This window comes from Elgaria multicarinata, chromosome 7 (assembly GCF_023053635.1).
Source record: "Elgaria multicarinata webbii isolate HBS135686 ecotype San Diego chromosome 7, rElgMul1.1.pri, whole genome shotgun sequence".
NCBI classification, from domain to species: domain Eukaryota; kingdom Metazoa; phylum Chordata; class Lepidosauria; order Squamata; family Anguidae; genus Elgaria; species Elgaria multicarinata.
The window spans coordinates 21,232,608-21,255,788 of record NC_086177.1 but is presented as its reverse complement, the minus strand read 5'-3'; the positions used below and the strand labels follow the sequence as shown (position 1 = coordinate 21,255,788).

The 23,181-nt window shown below is 41.3% G+C and overlaps 1 protein-coding gene across 1 annotated transcript in view; it reads left to right on the top strand.

Moving 5' to 3' along the window:
- Positions 1–23,181, top strand: part of CDH10 (cadherin 10) — a 152,599-nt gene that overhangs the window by 74,938 nt on the left and 54,480 nt on the right. Inside the window, exon 3 of the mRNA XM_063130256.1 lies at positions 22,496–22,790. Coding sequence (XP_062986326.1) covers positions 22,496–22,790 — 295 coding nt within the window. The remainder of the gene's footprint in view (positions 1–22,495; positions 22,791–23,181) is intronic.

The following is a 23,181-nucleotide window of genomic DNA, read 5'->3' as shown; positions in this document are numbered from 1 at the left end:
TCTGTTTCATAAATCATTTTTGTAGTGCCTTTGAGCTTACTTAATCACTGCAAGGTGGCCAAGGGTGCTGGATGCATTTTATCTTTCTATTACACTTCTCTCCATGGTTCTTCAGCCTCCCTGGCTGCCTGTGCTTCTTGACCTGAAAAATCCATATGGGAGGAATTACCTCATGTTGTCTTTCCCTGGGCATCAATTACAGTCTGGGAAGCCAAGGAGGCTACAGGCTGCCAGAGAGAATATTGTTCAATGAAGGACAGGAGCCCGTGCACATTCTTTGTTACCTTCAGAAGGAAGATAACCACGAGAAGCCTAAATCCAAACAATGAAAATTACCCTGAAATTGTCTTCTCCTTTGAATTTCTTTTCCAAAGCAATGTATTTTCTTCAAACTGAATGAGAATGGTCAAAAATAATGTGGAAGAAATTTTTGTCATAGTATGAATAATTATACAAGGTTACCTCAGGGAACGTCTCCCTCTACGTCAAGCATCCCAGGCCTTGTTGTCCATGCTGCAGCTTACGGATGTCTTTTTGGTGAAGACTTGGAGACAAGCCTTCTTGCAGTGGTGCCGACCATATGGAATGGACTTTCCTTTAATGCATGCCAGGCCTCAACGCTGGCATATTTTAGGCACCTATCAAAAATGTATCTGTTTACTTAGGCTTTGCCCCAGCCATGAGCTGTCTTCATACCAATCTTACAGTGTGTGTGTGTGTGTGTGTGTGTTCTTTTTTGTTGTGGTTGTGGTTTGTTTTTATGTTTTTGTAAAACACTTTGAGATTTATTTCAAAAGAGAAGAGGTATATCAATATTGGCAATAAATAAATAAATAAATCCAGCCAAAGATAAGAAACATAATTAAGTCCCACTGATTTCAAAGGGAGAGAATGAAGTGTGCACCTTACTCTTGACTAGATGATGCCCTATTTTTTCCTCACCCCATATTTGCATCTAGGAAATATATTTGCATCTAAGAAACATTGAAAGCTGCCTTATACTGAGTCAGACTATTAGCCCGTCTAGTTCAGTATTGTCTAAACCAGGAATAACCAATCTTTTGGCCCTTGAGCACATTTTGTAATTTGAGAAAACTCACCTGGGCACCACCCCAAAATGACTGCTATGGGAGGTGTGGCAAAAGACAAGTAACCTGCTCAAAATACTGAGTACAAGGCAAAGACGGGGCCTGAGCACCAACGCACTAAGTAACTCATTTGAAGCCACAGTTTTTAGCACCAAGAGAACATATTTTATTTTTAAGTGGGAGGGATAAGGCTTATTTATTTAAAATATTTACATCCCGCCCTATATCACTAAGATCTCAGGGCGGCATACAGATAAAAACATACATTATAAAACAATAAATATACACCGTTGAAAACAAATTAAACCACGATCCAAGTTAAAACAATATATAATTTAAAAGCAGTAGATACAGTTAAAACAGTTAAAACAATGTGCCAGTGAGTTTAACCATCAAAGGCTTTGTTAAAAAGCCATGTTTTTACTTGGCGTCAAAATGCAATCAATGTTGGCACCAATCGGGCCTCCAAGGGGAGGGCATTCCACAGTCGGGGTGCCACCACAGAGGAAGCCCTCTCCCTTGTCCCATCTTAACATATATGTTGCATTGGTGGGATGCGGAGAAGGGCTCCTCCAGATCTAAGGTCTCAGGCAGGCATATATAAGGAGAGGTGCTCTCTCAAGTATCGAAGTCCCAAGCCGTTTAGGGCTTCATGGCAAGCAACAACAACAAAAAAGTGTCCAGGGATGTATTGGGGGTTCAGAGGAGTCTTTCTAGGCACTATTTGGAGATGTTATTCCAGAACACCTTTTGGGGGCCAAACGATGTGTCACCATATGCATGTCTTAACTTTGTCAATATGTGACCCTTGTCACATATCTCATAAGCATGAAATCTTGAAATTCAGCATACAATTGCATCATGACAATTATAATTTTCTTTCAGTCTTCCCTCAAGCTGAGAAGACTTGGAGCTTGTTTTTATTGAAAGGAATGTAAAATTCTCAAAATGCAATGTAAATTTCTCTGCTAGATGCCAGAAACGGGGGGGGGGGGGAGGGGGGGAGGTTGTTCTTCTGAGAATGCCCGAATTCAGAGAGAGTTGAACTTCAGAAACAAAGATAGGCCCATTTAAATTACATTGAATTCAATAAGAAAGAATTAAGTGCATGCGCATTTTCACAAGTGAGAGAGAATTTCAGTCCCCAGAAAGGATTTTGTAGCAAAGTATAAGCCATGTGAATTGGCCAGAATCAGTCGGTGCCTTGGATTTCACAGCTTCAGCTTTACCAACTGGTGATATTTTGCATAAGAAAATAGATTCTAGTCTTGCTAGTTTAATGAGTGCTAAAGTGAGAAAGAGACAATAATCAATGATGCTGAATGTCATCAGGGCAACAATTGACAGAATAAGAAGACTGCTCAGTGAGGCTGAGCAGTAAACAAGCAAGCCTGTTCCTCAATCCCTCACCCACATCCCTGAAAGTAAGAGCCCCTGATTAGAAAACATGACAAAATAGCTAGTGCTTTATAATTTACTTGATTATAGTATGAATGTTTCCAAAAAGGAAAGATAGGTAGCTAGGTGTATTGTCCTCTGGGTTTCTCGTTGTCAAATAAACACATAAAGAACTACTAGTAGATATAATATGCATCCAATTAGGCAAAATATTTCAGTACCATCCACAGATTGTGGTGGTGGGGGGTAGACATAAATCTACTTCAGTTGATAAGAGCAAACAAGGTATCATTTTTGCCCTGCATGAGTGACTAAATGGATATTGCTAGATATTAAATAGAACATCTGTAAGGGAAACAGTAAGATATGACTTGTGGAATGCTCCTGAGCATTGCCAGAACATGTTTTGTTCAGTTAAAATATCTTCTGCCTGGATGTAATATCACCTAGCAAGGTAATGATTTATTTTTCTAATGATGCCTGCATTAGAAATCATTTATGGAATTTTGATTGCTTTATTATTAAGGGGGGATGAATGTAGAAGTAAAGGAGAGACCAGAAAATAGATGAGTGTGTACCAGGGACATTGGGATCTTTTCTTTTCTTGTGTAAAATGAGAATCTTAATAGGAAGTTTCTAAGAGACAAAAGGTCAATCAACTAAGGTGTGTGTGTGTGTGTGTGGTGTGTATAGGTACTAGAACAAATGAAAAGCACAATCTATACTGACTCAACATTACAGAATTTTAGGACTTCCTCCAAAACTATATATCTAGATAGATAAAATAAACAACAATTATTTGAAATTTGGTTCTCAGTTTCCTGATCTCCAAATGTATTGGCTGCTCTCCATCTAGTTCAAATCACTCTAAGTCCTTGTTAATAGGGTCTGTCCATCTCTAGATTGAATGCTTTGGATATTTCCCAAGCTTGATAGGTAGATGTATGAAATGTCTAGCTATTAATCAGCTAGCTAATAATCAGAAGAGTACAATGCCAACTCTCGGGCCCCCTCTATGCATTATTATTATTATTATTTTGGCATGGGTGGGTGGTGATTACACCTAAGATTCCATAAATGTACAACTTATTAACATTTAAAGTTTGAATGTGTCAAGCAGATGTTTTAAAATATTTGTATTTTGTAGATAAATTACTCCAGAAGTTGAGTTTGGTTGGAACACTCTCCTGGGAAACCAGGATTTGTCACTGCATAATGTGTGAAATGTCCAATCCTGAACAGTTTTTTTTAAAACAACAACAACAACAACAACAACAACAACCCACCACCCTTAAAAAGCTGACTTGTTTGGAAGAGAAATCAGAGAATACATACTGATAAGGAAATAAGGATAGAATATAATGACCACTGTATCACATTACAAGCTGTCAATGCTACAATTGTGCAAAACTGACAACTTGTGATGTGGTACAGTCATCCATGAAAATGTGTCTGCACAATGTTCCCCCACCCCAATTCATGTGTTTGTTTCCTGTGCTAGTAGCTGAGACCCTCACATTTTTAGAACATTTTTTTACAGCTTCTGTGGCGTCCCTTTGTCTGATGCTGACCCCCATTATCAGCTTTGGAAACCATCACTTTTCCTCTGATGTAAGCTCACAATTACTGATGGGTGTTAACGCTGGTTCCACCACTGAAGGGAAGGGGAAAGGGTACCAATATGAACTTTTATTCCTTTTTCTCTTCAACTTTGAATCAAAAGGAATTTCAAACTATAGCAATATAAATGAGTGAGAATTCAGTCAATTAAGGGCGAGACTTTAAGTGTCTCATTGAAATACAGTGTAAAATTCTTCATCTCCAGTTTTAACACTGCTTTCAGTGTAAGTTGGAATAAGTGATTTTCATTACATATGATCAAGAGTTGGCACCAAGCTGAGTCACATTAGAACTCAGATACCATGGAAGAGATTGAGAAGAACAGGTGCCATGGGAAAGGTGGGGGAGAAAGAGGAAAGAAGACTTTTTTTTACAAGTGTGGTAATGAAGGAGAATATGTGGTATATCTAGATAGAAAACTCTTCTGACTATTAGCTTAAAGACCATTTCACACATTACACAAAGATAAATATGTGCTCAACTAAGCACAAGGATAGGAAGGGGAGCCATGGCCCAGGTGATCTGTTACCTATAACTATATGATAGATATAGGTGTTACATGTGCATATGGTACATAAAACCATTTTGTGTTTAAGGGCCCATCAGATCAACAGTGGCCCCAGTGTGCCACCAGATTTGTGAGACATGAGACAACTGTGGTTTGCACAATTGTGGCTGCCCTCAAAACGTCTGCCACAATTGTCCAACTTATATAGCCCTGGACATGGAGGCTCCAATTCTCACAAATGGTGTCTCTGCATGAACGCTGCCCACTTGCAAGAATGTCAGCAACCTCCCCCAGGCTCCTTGGGTGCTCATTTGGAGTTTCCCAAACTCTGAACTGGGCATACTGGTACACGTAAAGCAATTTGTATGGGCACATTAATGGAGAGAGGTATTGTCATAGAAGTCCAACATTTTCCTGATTCAGCAGTCCATTCAGCTGCAGTTTAAAATCCTTTGAGATGAAAACATAGCTTTTACTTGGGGCAGAGAAGGCAGGTCAGGTCAATCACCCTATTCACATGTTATGCAAACTACACAGAATCAACTTATGGAGGATAAGGCTCTCCATAGCTACTATTTATGATGGCTATACCTTACCTCCAGTACTGGATGCAGTATACCTATGTACCCCAGTTAATGGGAACATGAGTGGGAAAGTGCTGTTAGACTTATATCCTACTTCTGGGTTTCTCATAAACAGCTGGATGGCCACTGTGAACAGAACCTAGACTAGATAGGCCTTGTGTCTGATCAAATGTCCTTATGTCCTTTACATTTTTTTATTTATTTATTACATTTCTGGGTGGTTTACAACAATTAAAACCATAAAATGCAAGACAATAAAATGCAGATGATAAAATACAATATAAAAGTTTAAAAAGTTTAAAACTACAATATGAAAGTAATACCCAAACAGAAGCTAGCAGCAAAATAAAATAAAATAAAATGCAGTACCAGGTGTAAAACAAACTGAAAAACTAAAATGCCTGGAGGATAAAAAGTTCTTCACCCAGAGCCAAAACAAGCACAATGTAGGTGCCAGGCAAACTTCTTTGGGAAGGTTATTCCACAACTGTGATGCCACAGCAGAAAAGGGCCTTTTTTTAACTTAAGGAACATAAGCAGAACAATAATAGCACACTTTGCTGAGCCTGAGTTTCCTTCACACATTCAATATAACTTTAAAGTGATCCATATACAAGAAGATTTGCACATAGTGTTGTGCCAAATTTTGCCCCTTGTTTTGGGGAACTTTTTCTCTTTCTGTGAAAAAGGCATTGTTTTTTCTACCTCTTTTGCAGGGAGGAGGTGAGTTTCCTTTTAAAGTGTAGCTGGTTGTTGATGGGTTTTCTTTCTATTTTTAATTGAAAAACAAACACACACCCAGTACTTGGAGGACCCCAGCAGTTCTTCTTGAATGCCTATTGGAGACCATGTGACTTCACCCTCTCCAATAGGCATTCAGGAAGAACTGGGCTTCTGGAAGTGGCGGTGGCGTTTGTTTGTTTTTTCAAAAACAAACTTTTAAAAACTACACTTTTAAAAGGCATGTGGAAACCCTGTCCCCCTCCCCACAAAAAAAATTCTCCAAAATTCTCACCTCTCCCAGACTTTTTGTTTCCCCCCCCTCACAAAATGCTGAATATATTAGGGGTGTGCACGGACCCCCCGCTCCGCTTCACTTGCAGATCCGCCATTTTCCGGATCGGGCCGCTCCGCCCCGCCCCCGCTCCGCCCACTTCCGCTCCGCTCCGCCCGGAGCTCCGGATCCGGATCCGGAGCTCCGTTTCCCCCCCCCCATAGGCTTGCATTGAAAGCTAAAAAATTATACAACTTTTTTTCTGTTCAAGTTAGAAACCTCATGTTTGGCACCATGACAGCTCATGGGGATATACACACGCATGCCAAGTTTCAAAGCAATCCCATCATCCCCTGATTTTTGGCGAATTTTTGAAAATCGGGCACCCCACACACAACATCCCTGCGAGGTGGGCAGGGGAGGAGGGAGGGAAGGCAGGCAGGCATGCAGCTGGCATTTCTGGGGGCATAAGGAAGTGAGCCAAGGATAAGCCAGTAATGCATATAAAATGGAATCAATCAATCAATAAACAAAGGAGGGGTGGAATTAAAAGCAGCAGTGTTGCTCAATAAACAACAAGAAGAACTTTTTTTAAAAGGCTATATCTGTCTTTTACCAGCAATAGGGGGACGTGCCCGGGGGAGGGGGAAGTAGCTGCCAGTTCAAGACACTGACAGCCACAGCTCCGAGAAGAAGTAAAACGCTCACTTCGACTCAGAACAGGCATTGCTCCACCACTGAAAAGTGACCATTCACTTCAACTCATGATAGGCATTGCTCCACCGTTTTACTCTCTTTGGAAGGCTCTATGGCCTTCCAGTGCAGGAGAGAGTGGGGGCACGTCCACGATGACATGCCCTAGGGGAGCTCATCCCCTTGCACCACATCGATTCAGTTGTTCCCCAAGGTTAGGGTGGGGAGCAGTGCTGTGTTTCTATCTCTTATTCTTGGCTTAGTATATGATTTCAGGTTGTGTTTGTGCATTTGGTGGGGCTACTGTGTTAAAAAACACGGGGAAAAGCCCGTTCAGATGAAGAAAGAGAAGTTTCCCAGAATCCCAAGTTACCTGTTTTGCCTATGCCCTCCTCCAACTTTGGGATCATCATGACCGGGAGCTGACTCTGCCCCTCAGCCCTTTGAAAAAGGTATTTTTCCCGCCGATTTTTTAAAAACGTCTAGCCCGCGACCCGTACGATGCAGAAAGTTGAGAGTGGTCTCAAAATGACCCCCATCCACGACTCTCTGTGCACAAGAATTTTCAGAACGATAGCTTAACCCCCCCCCAGTTATCCCCGATTCTTTCCCTCAATGCAATCCTATGGGCGAAAAGCCGAAACGCAGTTTGAGCCGCGCGGTTGACCCGATTTTCACAAAAACATTGCACGTGAACCACAGCACGCAGAAAGTTGAGAGTAGTCTCAAAATGACCCCCATCCACGACTCTCTGTGCACAAGAATTTTCAGAACGATAGCTTAAACCCCCCCCCAGTTATCCCCGATTCTTTCCCTCAATGCAATCCTATGGGCGAAAAGCCGAAACGCAGTTTGAGCCGCGCGGTTGACCCGATTTTCACAAAAATATAGCACGCGACACGGACAACGCAGAGAGGTGAGAGTGGTCTCAAAATGACCCCCATCCACGACTCTCTGAGCACAAGAATTTCCAGAGCGATAGCTTCAAAAACAACGTAGTTATGCGTGATTATTTGCCGCAATGCAATCCTATGGCGAAATGTTTTCAAGATGGCGACCGGAGCGCTCCGCCTGAACTCAGAGCTCCGAAAAATGGTCGCTTCTCTTCGCCTTGCTTCTAGGGGGTCCACGGTCCGCTCCTACTCCGCCTCTGGGTAAGGCGGAGCAGGCCAATCCGCTACTGCTTCTACGCTCCTAATCGGAGCGGAGCACATCCCTAGAATATATATATATATATATATATATATATATATATATATATATATATATGGGCACTGCACTAGTTGGACATGTTTAGGCCTGAAATTGTTGCTCACACCCCATTTTGATAGAATCGGTCATAGTTTATCTTTCCTACATGTATTGTAGTCTATGCATATATGCATCACTTCCATATTATGTTAAGTGTATAGAGGCAAGGCCTGGCCCAGAGGCAAGACCGAGAGATAAACTCTGCTGTCCCACCATGCATTAACTATGCACCTCTTGCCTGATGTGTGAGCAGGCTTAATGAAGGTTGACAGTAATCCCTGGGGCATATGTACAACCTCTTGCAGGTACATTTTCCTAGATGGTCATGGTAGGTGAAAATGGAATGACAGCAATAATTCAAAGAAATAGCATGGAGGTGTTGTCAGCCAAGACAGGGAGATCAGACATCTGGAGAAACCGCTTGCCCCTCTCCCAAGCAGCTGTCAGACTAACCTCTCTTTCAGGCAACTTTATTCAGACTGTGCCTATAGTTTTGCGAACCATACAATCTTTATTGTTGCTACTAGCTTGTATGCAGCTGAGACAGTGACCTCCATAGTGCACTAGCTACCTCCAGGGGATTATGGAGTGACAGTTCAACATGTGGTCAGGTGTGTGTGTGCTTTTGAACAATATATAAAAGGGAGGTGGTTATTATTCCTATTTCTTTTGTAGTCAAGGAAGAACATGTTTCAAGTGATCTAAAGCTTCTGTTTGAACCCCAGGGACACAGGAAAGCAGGGCGGAGAACCACTACTCTCCACTGAGTCCTTCCTTGTGTCCACCATCTTGGCTACTTGACAGTTACTCAGAGGGCCTATTCTACAAATCCCTTGTGGAAGAGAGATATCAGCCCCAGACCTTTACAGAAAGAAGCCTTAACCAAAACAATAAATGAAAAAGAAAAGAATTTGGTAATTTAAGATGTGAATATCTTAGAACAACCACAGCCAAGACAATTAAATATATTGGAAGAGATAAAAAATAATAATTAAGAACCATGCTTTTGAATATCCATTGACTTTCCTAACAGTTTTACAGATTTCCCTGTCAGATTTGCATTGAACTTTATATGCCAAAGCCCATTTCATGCAATATCCTACCCAGCGTTATGAAGCTCAACACTTAAAACAGTCTTCAGCTTAACAACTCTATGTAAGATCACACCAATTAATATATTCTACGGGAAGAAACATACAGTATGAAGAGCCGAAATGCAGAGCTATGATGCTCAGTAATTGCTGTAGGTGCAATCATGATGATAAAGAAATGAATGCGCAAAATGAATACGTAACATATTCAGATTTATTCAGATTTCCAAAGAGGAATATACTGTGTTGACTGCTGAAGAATGAAATGCTACCGTTGGGGAGAGAAGAATGGAATTCGTTGAAATAACAGCTTGCAAAATATCAGAGACAGATATAAAAACAAAACCACATCTTTACAGCTGATCATTTTGGGAAACAAAATTGCTAAGTGAAACAGATGTCTTTTCCTTTCTCAGCTTGGCTGACATGAATCGCAGATGCCCATTAGCCAAAAGAAGTGTGAACATTTTACGCTTAAGACAGAAAATGAGAACTTCACCATTGTTTGTGGGTGGGTTGTTGGGTTGTTAGTTTTTTTTGTCGTTGCCAGGTTAACGCAAAAAAAGAGAAAAGTATATGCATATATGTATGTAAGATTTCTGGTCATTTATTACTTCTGGGAGTATTTAATAAAACCTAGGACTAATAGTAAATAGAAATCAGTGCTAGTAGTAGTCAATAATGAGAATGGTAATCACGGGTCCACAAATGAGCTTGCCAGTTCAGCCAGGGATGATTGGATTTTTTATTCTGTTGAGATTCCCTATTGAGGGGATCTCTAAGACAGTCCCTCTAAATTGCTGAAATGTTCTAAAGCATCCACAGTCGGGCAATACCTTTATTAGAACCAATCAGCATGCCACGAAAGGGTGTGCAAGATCTTGAGTTCCCAGAACTCTTCATCAGGCCAGCACATAGGCCAACATGGCTATATTTGTTTTTCATATGCCTTGGAGCATACCGTATTTAGCCATTTAGGGCAGAATCTTCCACTGGGGAAGATGATTTCCTACCATCTGAAGATGGACTTTGCCTTTTGAGGGTCCCATTCCTTCCAGTGACTAGGTTATAATTTGGTATCAACTGACTTTTTCTTTTAACCTTATGTACCATCTAGAACAGTGTTTCTTAACGTTTTTTGAGTCATGGACCCCTTTGAAAATCTGGTGAAAGCTAGAAAAATGCACATAAGCACATAAACACAACTTTGCATACAATGAATATACTTTATTGAAAATTGATTGCCTCATACAGTGTATGACATACACAAAATATGAATAAAGTGAACAAGCTTAACCAAAAAAATAAATAAATGTTTCTCACACTTTTTCATGCAAAAATTAATGGCCGCTCCATACAAAAATGAAATACAACCTTCATGTGCAAATTAAACAAAACAAAACTTTAAATCTGCTCAAAAGCTCATTTCAATTAAAAGGTTGTTCTTGTTTGGCTTGACTAAGAAGATGAAACTGTGGAGTGGTCTTTGACAAGGTAACACACATGTCATCTTTCACATCTAATCGATTTCGACTTTTCGTTTTGATAGGAACAAGTGCTGGAATGGGAACAGAGCTGGGAGTTTCTATCATATAAAACTCCCAACACTGTTCCCATTCCAGCTCATGTCCGGTCATTGTCCCTTCCTGGAATTGTATTTAAAGATACAGCGTTTTAAATTTAAAAAATCAACTCCAGTGATTCCCTTAATATAGTGAATATAAATTTTTATTTTACTTTCACGGAACCCCTGAAGCCCATCCATGGACCCCTTGGGGGTCCATGGACCCCAGGCGAAGAACCCCTGATCTAGAATTAATCTCCAGGTTTGCTAACAGAAAGACTGCTTTTCTTTACTTCTGCTCTCTGCCTATCCCAGGAGCTGTGTGTTTCACCCAAGGCAAGAGACAGATCTGAATTACAGCTTCTATTATTTCAGAAATGGCTATTACTTCTTTGTCCCAGACTGCTAGGCATAATCTGATGCCTGCAACACCTATCAGCAACTAATTCATTTAATCTGCACTTTCCATCTTGAGACTTGGTCCTTAGCTAGACTGGGCGAAATCCCAGGGCGAACCCCGGGATCGTCCCTGTGCGTCCACATGACACACAGGGGATCCTGGGATCAGGGAGGGATGATCCCTCCCTTGCCCTGGGATAGAATCATAGAATCATAGAATAGCAGAGTTGGAAGGGGCCTACAAGGCCATCGAGTCCAACCCCCTGCTCAATGCAGGAATCCACCCTAAAGCATCCCTGACAGATGCTTGTCCAGCTGCCTCTTGAAGGCCTCTAGTGTGGGAGAGCCCACAACCTCCCTAGATAGCTGATTCCACCGTCACACTGCTCTAACAGTCAGGAAGTTTTTCCTGATGTCCAGCCGGAATCTGGCTTCCTTTAACTTGAGCCCGTTATTCCGTGTCCTGCACTCTGGGAGGATCGAGAAGAGATCCTGGCCCTCCTCTGTGTGACAACCTTTTAAGTATTTGAAGAGTGCTATCATGTCTCCCCTCAATCTTCTCTTCTTCAGGCTAAACATGCCCAGTTCTTTCAGTCTCTCTTCATAGGGCTTTGTTTCTAGACCTCTGATCATCCTGGTTGCCCTCTTCTGAACACGCTCCAGCTTGTCTGCGTCCTTCTTGAATTGTGGAGCCCAGAACTGGACACAATACTCTAGATGAGGCCTAACCAGGGCCGAATAGAGAGGAACCAGTACCTCACGTGATTTGGAAGCTATACTTCTATTAATGCAGCCCAAAATAGCATTTGCCTTTCTTGCAGCCATATCACACTGTTGGCTCATATTCAGCTTGTGATCTACAACAATTCCAAGATCTTTCTCGTTTGTAGTATTGCTGAGCCAAGTGTCCCCCATCTTGTAACTGTGCATTTGGTTTCTATTCCCTAAATGTAGAACTTGGCATTTATCCCTATTAAATTTCATTCTGTTGTTTTCAGCCCAGCACTCCAGCCTATCAAGATCACTTTGAAGTTTGTTTCTGTCTTCCAGGGTATTAGCTATCCCACCCAATTTGGTGTCATCTGCAAATTTGATCAGCGTTCCCTGCACCTCCTCGTCCAAAACATTAATAAAAATGTTGAAGAGCACTGGGCCCAGGACTGAGCCCTGTGGCACCCCACTCGTTGCCTCTCCCCAGTTTGAGAAGGTTCCATTGATAAGTACTCTTTGAGTCCGATTCTGTAGCCAACTGTGGATCCACCTAATAGTTGTTCCATCTAGCCCACTTTTAGCTAGTTTGTTAATCAGAATGTCATGTGGTACTTTGTCAAAAGCTTTGCTGAAGTGAAGATATATGGCATCCACAGCATTCCCACAGTCCACAAGGGAGGTTATCCTATCAAAAAATGAGATCAAATTAGTCTGACAGGATTTGTTCCTGACAAATCCATGTTGGCTTCTAGTAATCACTGCATTGATTTCAAGGTGTTTACAGATTGACTTCTTTATAATCTGCTCCAGAATTTTCCCAGGGATGGATGTCAGACTGACTGGTCTGTAGTTCCCAGGTTCCTCCTTTTTGCCCTTTTTGAAGATAGGGACAACGTTAGCCCTCCTCCAGTCATCCGGCACCTCACCCGTCTTCCATGATTTTGCAAAGATAATAGACAAAGGTTCTGAGAGTTCTTCTGCTAGCTCCTTCATTACTCTTGGATGCAGTTCATCGGGCCCTGGGGATTTGAACTCATTCAAGGAAATTAGGTGTTCTTTGACCATTTGTTTATCAATCTCAAACTGCAATCCTGCCCCCTCAACTTCTGCTTCACTTTTTCCAGGGGGGTCATAGACCCGCTTTTGGGAGAAGACCGAGGCAAAGTAGGAATTGAGCACTTCAGCCTTTTGTTTGTCATCTGTTATCAATTTGCCATCCTCATTAAGCAGTTGAACCACCATTTCTTTCCTCTGTCTTTTACTACTCACGTATCTGAAGAAAGCCTTTTTATTGCTTTTAGCATCCCTCGCTAATCTCAGCTCATTCACAGCTTTAGCCTTCCTGACGCCATTTCGCCCTCTCCTTTGGGCCTGCTTTTTCCTCAGTCCCAGGCTGAGCCCAAGACTGCGGAACATGTGGCCCGTTGCTGCAGAGCCAGGAGTACTGCGCCCATCGGGGGTAGGAGCAGGAAAAGTAATTTTTTTTTAAAAAAAAAAAATCCTTACCTTTAGTGCACGAGCGTTCATGGGCTCCTTCCTCTTTAAAAGAAATGGCGGGTGTGACGCCTCTCCTCTTAAGGTTGTCGCACCTCACGTGTAAACGGAGGAGGGATCTTGCATTGATCACAATGCGTGATATTCCCTCCTCCATCATGGACTATGAGGTAGGTTTAGCTAAGGCCTTCATCTAAGCTTCAGACCTCATGTCCAGAACATTTGTTGATGGGGGTGGAACTATTGGAAGGCAGAGTTGTGTGTGCATGCCATACATCCTGTCCTGTGCCCCCTCAGTTACCCTGCTGTCCTCAGGTGCAATGGATGATGGTTCCTGTCTTCAGTGTTAAAGGAAGATTCAGCTGCTAGTCCAGTCCGCTTCTGTACATGAAGTGTCCTTCATCCAGATCTGGGGGGTGTCTATACGATGCCGCTTTGTATGCTGGTTCTTTCAAAACCTCACAGCATCAGTACTGTGAGGCGGAATCAAGAAAGGTAGGCAGCAGGAGCGAATGCGGGCTACTTGGCTAGAAGAAACCTCAGTGCCAGTGGCCATTTGGTTTGCCCTGCCCTGCATTCCCGGGCTTACCCTGCACTGGGATCTGCCTCTAAGAACACTCCTGAACAGAAGCCACCAAAGACAGACGAAAGAAACAATGGTGTGCCATTAGAACAATTGGAAAAATTACAGTAAAACAATACTGTGAAAAAGCCTGATGTGACTGTGAGTTGGCGGCTGCATCATATAAACAATGCAGTGGCACTGCACAGCTACCTGGGGGGCTAATAGAGCGTATAGACACACCCACCTAGGAGTAGGGAGGGTCTGTTGCTCAGTGGTAAAAGCACATACTTTGCATGTTGAAAGTCCCAGATTTAACCCCAGGCATCTCTAGGTAGGTCTAGGAAAGAATCCTGCCTGAAACTCTGGAGAGCTGCTGCCAATCAGTGTTGGCAGTACTGGGCTAGGTGGACCAATGGTCTGACTCCATACATGGCAGCTTCCAAGAAAACAATTTGGGTCAGCACTAGAGATTGTCTCTCCCTGTTCTGGCAAGATGTGAGTGACTAGGTAACATGAACCTCAGGCAGGTGTTCTCTTGTGGTTTTTGTGTGCTTATCATCCAAATTCTAACATCGTGGATATATAGGAAGCTGGCAAGCCACCGTGAAAAAGCATTTGCGGAATAGGTGGGACCAATTATCACTCCCTGGGTCTCTGCTTGTGTGTTAAAAACACACACCAGTTATTCCCAGGGAAGGCAGTTTCCTCCCAACACTACTCTTTCTTAATTGTCACTTATCTCCCCCATTTCTACCCCCTTCCAAACTGAGGAAAGGAGGACAGAAGAGGAGGCAGAGAAAGCTGGCATCTACCCAGAGGAGGAGCTCAGAGTTTGCTCCCCAGCTTACAGATCTGATCAGTTTTCAAAGATGTTAAGAAAATAATAATAATTGTTATTTCATATGTGTGCAAAAATGTGCAAGTAAAATAAAATAAAGAGTGGGGAACTGGGATCAAAGAAGCAAGGCATTAAAGGGGTTAGGAGATGAAGAAGGAAAACATGAATTAGGTCAGTAATGCAGCTTCTGCTATTGCCATTGCCTTGTGGATGAGCATTATAAGATTGTACTAAGGATTTATTAAGCACTGTCTGGAACCGCAGTTACAATTCCACTTCCAGATTATTGTAGCATTGCAACACCTCAGCAACACCAAAGTGTGGCATTTAGGAATTCAGACAAATTCAATGTTGTTATGCTATTCCAACAGACCTAAATGCAGGAGCATAAATATTAAAAAATCTGGTTTTATCACAAATCCTGAATAAAAATAGCCCAGGGGTTCAGTGATTTAACTTGAAAACTGTATCTATATAGAGTCTTGCTCATAACAACTCATGACATTAAAAAAGACAGTTTTTGAGGTACTACAGGACTTCTACTTCTTAAAAAAACCTTATAATTCATTTTTCACTTCAGGGAATTAAAGTGGGAAGCTTATCAGCTAAAATCCATGTTTCCATCACTTTGGGGTCAGTACCAGAAAACTTAAATGTTGTATATTATTTGAGTTTCTTATAAAATTTTATATTTTGCATGGAGAAAAAAAATAGTCTTACAAATCATAAACAAACAAACAAAAATACTCAACAGTCATATAATAGATTAAACTTCTTTTTAAAAAGTCATTTCATGTGTTCTTTAAGACAAAGCCCGAATTATTAATAGATAACCATTCCGTCTGATGAAGCTGAAATCTAATGTCATCATGCTTTCTATATTGTGCTATCATAGCGGAATTGGATTTAGTTATCCAACTTCATCCAGAATTTGTAGAACTTTGCCCCTAGCATTTTACTGAAATGCCTGGTTTTTTAATCTTAGATAGCAGGGTGGCCTTTATGCATGGCCAAAGAAGAGAAAATGACCCCCCAAAAGTGACATACTTAGTCCTGAGTCCATGTATAGGATTGCATTGAAAACTGGGCTTGGATTGGACAGCCCTTGAAATAGAGGGCTCTCCTCTGTAAAGTAGGGCACATGGCCACTCTACCATGCAGTAGGGATGGACAAATCTGTCCATTTTTGTTTTTGCCCTGTTTCTCATTTTCCCAATCTTAAATTTGGTTCATCTTGAACCTTGCAAATGTCTCCAGTCTTGAGGTTGGTCTGTCCTGAATTTTATTTTTTATTTTTTTATTTTTTTTTAAAAAATGAGGCCTTTAAGGGCAGAAGGCCTCCTAAAACAGCTTACATCAATAAAATGCATACATATACATATATAAGCATGAACATTCATAAACATTTCTTGTAATACATGCATTTTTGTGTGCTTGTTTGCATAATACGCCGGAGCTCTCTGGGTGATTTGCATTAAAATGTGAACTGAACGAATTTCTCCCCCCCCCATCCCTATGAGGCACGCAGCAAAACAGAAAGTTCATGGAGCTCCTGGTGGGTGACCACATACATGGCTGATGGACCAGATTCGGCTTGGTGGGTCACTGCTTGTGTAGGCCTACTTTACATCAAGCTACATTTGTTTTTTTCAAGGTGATAGCTAAAAGTGGTGGTATGTTTCTCTGCTTTAAAGAACTATTACAAATCTATCTAACCCAACCTTGTCTTTTGTCAAATAATCTGGCTTCCCAATGCTCATTTCATGAAAGATAATGAGTAACTAAGTTATTTGTATGACGTAACTATCTGGTAAGCTACCAGTTTAAATGATTAATTTAACAAGACACTCTGACGGATTCATATTGGTTAAAATTTCTTTAATCATCCAGGAACGATTCCATGAGCGAAAATTTGTTTGATGGAGTGGAGAGAGGAATTTCTCAGCATTTTAGAAAGGATCACACTAAATCTGATAGTTCACGCTAAATCAAAGTCTTAATCAAACTTCTCCAAGCCCCAGAAAAATATATATTTTAATGTGGAGTTTGAGTTCCAATCAGCATTGATGATTGCTTAATTTTACACTGAAGACAGATGTAAGATATTAAAAGAGCTCATAGCATCTTTTTGAGACACACTCCAAGCCTACCTGCCCTGTCAGGAATACAAACAAATTGTATACATCTTAGCCAGGCCAGATCAAGATATTTTGATGCCTGAGGTGAAAGATGCCCACAGTGCAAGGTGATGGTCATAGGGAAATGCCTGCCTGTCATTGGTCCTTTCCCTGATGAGATTGAAGGACTGTGCAGTGCCCACAAATTACTGTACATAGAGGAAAGTAGGATCACACTCACTCATGTCTGCTGCCCCTGACCCTACACATGTTTGGCATAAATTGTGAAATAGCCTATATGTATTCTTTTGCAAGTTATGTCAAATACAAATAGTTAGTTGGCAGAACCAGCAGACATGATCCTGGCCCCCCTTTTTAGACATAATTGTACACACATACAATATCTGGACAGTCCTTAAGATGCTGATTGTAGGGATGCCTTACATTTTACTTGTATTCACTTCACAGTCACACCACTTACTTGCCCACATAAATTCCAGTAGGGTTGGAATGAGTAAAATGGGTTTCACCCTCTGGTTTTCAATCATACTGTTACAAGTCCAACAGTGTCGTTGTTGTTATTTGGAAGCTATTTGAAACTAGCCGGATGTCATTGCTATTTTTCATAAACTGCCAGTGACCTGAACACAGGCATAAATATTTAAGAAATGGCATGGCAACTGGGTATATGTGATAAGAAAATCTGGGACAGGAATTCACTCATTACAAGACAGCAACAACATGGTCTGAAAGTTCTTGGAATTGAAGGAATATTAGGTAAATTAGATTGCTAAACCATACCGTTTCAACTGATGTAGTATCTTAATTGCACATGTTCAGGCAGTATGGGGCACTGCTCATAACAATACTTGCTATCTATATAGCATATTTAAAATGTTTTAAGGGCTTCTTCATAACATAGGAAGCTGCCTTATACCAGGTCAGTCTATAGGTTAGGCTCACTGTTGTCAGCTTTGACTGGCAGAATTTTTTCCAGAATCTCAGGCAGGGATCTTTCCTTTCACCTGTTTAGCTACTTTGTGGTTTAAAAAAGAAAACAAGATGTTCAGGATTGAAGCTTGAACCTTCTGCATGTAAAGCCTGTCCTGTTTCACTGAGCTACAGTCCTATCTTCACTTTTTCACATAACTCTATTTCCACAATCTTATCCCAGCCCTCTTCAGTGGTCCAATACTGCACATATTGCAGACAGAAGCTGATGCTGAAAGAAGAGTGGATTTGACCATGGCCACCTAATGCTGTGGTGGCTGAGGTGAGCTTTGAACTGAGGACTTTCCAGCTCACCCTCTTAGCCAATAAGGAATCAGCTCCCAAAACTAGAGATGCTGAAACTAATGAAACTACATATTCTCAGTGCCTGAAAATACTTCCACCCCAGCCCTTCTGCAAATTTTTATAGGCCCTTGCAAACAGGTGTGGAACTGTTCTGCTGAGGGCACTATTGCTCAGGCAGCTAAACTGATGGGCCCTCATCTCAATCCTCTCTTTGACTATTTGGGGCAGAATATATGGTGGAATGTTCAACCCAGTAAAGGATACATGGTCTAAATGGAAACAACTGTGTCTAGATGTGTTGCCAGATGTGGATGCCACGTAATGTTGGCATAGGGCAGAAGTCTTGCCGCACAGTTTTGGCAAACAAGGAAACCTCAGATCCCAAAGTTCCAAAAAATCCGCCTCCATTCTTCCATACCAAGAAGCTGGAAGTTGCTTTTTAACCACTAGGGATGTGTGAATCAGCAAAACAAAAGCTTGTCAAGGTTTTCCAAATTCTACCTCAAAGCTTGTTCCAACTTGTATTTATATCAGATTGTGAGCCTTGGTTTTTTTTCTTTTCTTTTTGCATAAAACTCCATGCATATTTTCTAGAACTGTGCACAAACAGCTTCTTGAAATTTTCTACCCTATGTGTAGGCAAATAAATTGGAGAGACTATTTCATCTAATTTTTCCAGATTGAGGAGAAATTCTCCAACTATTTCTTACAGGCTCACCACTGTCAGGGGTTGTTGTGAATCGCCCAGAGAGCTTCGGCTGTGGGGCGGTATATAAATGTAATAAAATAAATAAATAAATAAAATAAATAAATAGTACAGCTTTCTTCTTTTCCCCTAAGTTTTGTTTTGTTGTTGTTGTTTTGGTGGAGGGATAGGGAAGTTTGCACTGCCACCGCTAGTGATAACACCAGCAACTGTGTTGGCAGCTTGACTTCTGTTTTGCGTCCTCCACAAAGCCCTATACCTAGGACATATCTAGACCAGGGGAGGGAGGGGGAGGACCTCACAATATTCTGCTCGGAAAATCCTCCCCTTTGGCCAGACGTGCGTGCAACATCCCGGGAGGAAGGATGAAGGAGGGATGTGTGCCCGGCATTTCCTTCCTTTTTTTAACAGAGATGAGCACACGTGCACTCCAACAGAAGTGTAAGTAAACAAAAACTACCCGCTCCCCCCTCGATGGGCAGGCATGGAGTGCCTGAAGAGCTCTGTGCCCCATGCCCAGTTCCCGCCTCCTCACGTTTACTCATGAGGACGTGAGAAAAAGATGGAATGGGCACCCACAAACCTCCCGCGGTCTCAGAACGATCCCGAGACCGTGGGAAAAATCGGGCTACAAGTGGTCCCAGTTATTCCAGGGGAATGGAGGGATCATCCCTCCCTTCTCCCGGGATCCCCTGTGTGTCATGTGGATGCACAGAAATTATCTTGGGATGATCCCTGGGATAAACACTGGTCTAGACATGCTCCTTGTTCCAGGGCTTTGACGGAGGACACAAAAAGATATGGTGAATAAAATTTGGAGAGTATTCTGCAAAGTGGCCTTTTTATTTATAGGGGGATAAATACAAATCTCAGAACTTTTCTGAGAAAAATGTCTTCTGAAATTGTTGGGCTCAGCTTTAGTTGTCTGTTTTAGCACTTGGAAATAAGCAGCTGAGGTGCATAAAGGGAAGGTGTTGCCATAGCCTCAGCTAATGTTTATATTGAAAAGAAGGTGAATCATCAGTGGACACAATCCCCGCTTGTCTCTGTCTCCTAAAGCCAGTGGTTAGTTTAAAATATAGCACCTGTTATGAAATTCTTGCCAACTAGGACCGTAAGAGAGATAAATACCAGAGCAAAGGGTTTCTGTGCATTAGAACAGTAGACTTCAACCTTTTCAGACCTGGGATCCACCTTTATTCCAAACATGTATTTGGGGTCTTTATTATTATTTTTTAACCATATATATGTATGGTGGTAGTGCTGCTGTTAAAACCCACCTTAGTTTAGAGAGCAACTCAGTAGTGGATCCTGACCATCAGTTAGACATTTATTTTATACATTCATTATATATACTTGCACTCTATCTTCTTTAATGTTCTCATAATGGAATTGATTATGATGGATTCTAAGCGAAGTTATATTTCTGAAGTTGATGATACACATGGTTGTAGTGGCTTTTACTAATGTTTCTCTGTTCTTAATTGCGGTCAGAAAAAAACACACCTTGCCACAACATAAAATCTGCTTTCAAACCAATCTTCCTTTGTCTCTTGGTTTATTCTACAAAATTATTATGGGGCCTTCTGATATATACCCCCTATAAGGTTGATGTACATTTCCTTATGCATGTTATCCAGGATGCGTTTTATGGTATGCAAATATCTAGCAGACTGCTTACACAGACAAAAAGTTGTTGCTGCTGTTAACATTTAAATATAATGAAACCAATATGCAAATGTGTCCATTAGGAACATAACCGTATGCCTGCTTATTTGCACCAGAAGAAATATATAAAACCCCCGATCATTTGCATGAACTTGCTTTATGCACATAAAATGAAAGGTGCATTCTTCTATGTGTATTTCTTGTATGCATTTCTTTGATGTGTTTTGATGTATTTGCTTGAATCCGTAACAGTAATATGGAATTAAGGCATTCTTGCCATGAGTTAGGTTTTGAGTTCAGTGCTTATTACAGAAATTAAAGATTCCTCTCTCCAATCATGTCAAAGTATATATATATATATATATATATATATATATACGCTTACACATAGCTCATGTTAACCCATAGACTTATGTAGTCAACATACTCACTCCCTAGGTGCAGGATCTGAAAGGACAAAGGTCCTGAGGCCTTAACATTTGCTTAGAAGATGGAAGGGGAAATGCTAAGAAGAGTAGTTGAATCTGAACAAGGAAGGTTCTGATAAATTACCAATCACCTCCATGTAGAAGAATGAAAGAAGCAATTGTGTTTAGTCTGTCACTCCTATAAAGCATTAGGAAGGGGTGGGGGGAGGAGCAGAAAATGGCATGTGTGGGGGGGGGAGGCATGATGGGTAAAAGAAATTAAACTTCAAAATTTCTTGTACATGTAAAGGGTAGGGGCTGAAATAGGGTGGCCATTTACAAGAAGATCCAAAAGTATCACATAAATTAAACTACTTAAAAACACACTATAGCAGAGTATATATTGAGCATATAGAAGACTGCAAAGCCTAAGAGAATAAAATTGTCCTTGGCTGCTGCCAAAATGATAACAAAGTAGGCACCAGGCATTGCTCTCTGAGGAGAATGTTCTATAACTGAGGGGAATGTACTACTGAAGAGGCCCACTGCTGAGTGTCAACCATACTTTGGCAAGAAAAAAGCATTTTCAGCAGGGCCTCTGATGACAGTCTCATGGCTTTGGTAGGAATATATGGTCCCTTGCTAATAAGCTTGAAAGTGTTAGCTTTATGAATCACTAGCTAGCTTAAGCTCTTCAGGATATGGAGCTCTTGATATAGTAATCTTAAGATCATAGAAAGAATACCCAGGGAGAGACTGCAGAGTTCCCCCCAAGTTACTGTATGTCCCCATTGACTCTTTTGAAACACATACTTAGTTTTCTTATTTTAAAATCGTGCAACACCACCACCAGTTATTCTGCTTTCCTTAATTATCATGTATTCCACCATGTCCTTTATCTGCTTAGAGAATTTACAACTAACACAGCAGGTTGTGAATGTTTAATGGATTCTTTTTCGAGGAAAGAAAAGGTCAGCATTAACATAAAATTCTTCTTTAAGATTGGTGACACAAATGTTCCGCGGCACAGAACAGGTGTTGCAGGAAAAAACTAAAACCTGCCATAGGAGGAAGATTATTTTGTTCGTTAAGGGTGTTGGAGAATGACAAATGTAATGCCACCAATGCACGCACACACATGCCAGATCTATACCAAGCAAGATATAACACTTTGAAAGCGGTTTGAAAATGGTGTATGGAATGTGTCCTGGGCTCCAACAATTGTCAATGCTGTTATAAACTGTTATAAAGCAGTAGTGTAGATTCTCATTCTCATTCTCTCTCTCTCTCTCTCTCTCTCTCTCTCTCTCTCTCTCTCTCTCTCTCTCTCACACACACACACACACACACACACTACTGTATCAAGTTAATGTAAACTGAAAGGAACTTTAGGTTGTCAATGCATAACTTGTTCGAAGTACTGTGTATGTTTGCTGTCTTCTAAAGAATTGTGTGTGTTTTTTTAACCCCCCCTTCTCCCCGCCTCCTCTTTTTCTCTCCTAGCTCCACTCTGACCAGGACAAAGGAGATGGGTCCCTCAAGTACATTTTGTCAGGAGATGGGGCTGGCACTCTCTTTGTTATTGATGAGAGAACAGGTGACATTCATGCCACGAGAAGAATTGACCGAGAAGAGAAAGCGTACTATACCCTACGTGCCCAGGCTATTAACAGAAGAACACTCCGGCCAGTGGAGCCTGAATCAGAGTTTGTCATCAAAATCCATGACATCAATGACAATGAACCAACATTTCCAGAAGAGGTTTATACTGCAAGCGTTCCTGAAATGTCAGTGGTTGGTAAGCGTCCCATTCAGATATGAAGCAATGACTGCAAGCAATGGGGTGTGTGTGTCTACAGCTCTGTTATTGTAAATACAGGCAGTTGGGGTAGGAGTGTGGGAATTATTTATTTATTTATTTATTTATTTATTTATTTATTTATTTATTACATTTTTATACCGCCCAATAGCCGAAGCTCTCTGGGTGGTTCACAAAAATTAAGTTCCAGGAAAGCTCTATATTAACCTGAGTGCACTGAAGTGTCAGCTTGTAAGGGTGGAAAGAACCCCAAAGGGGGGGGGGTAGTGTGTAAGGGTCAGATTATATGATGAACACAATCACGTGGTAGACCTTTTCCTACTTTCACTTCAAGATGTGTGAGAGATGGGTTGCATGCTTGAGTGCTTGT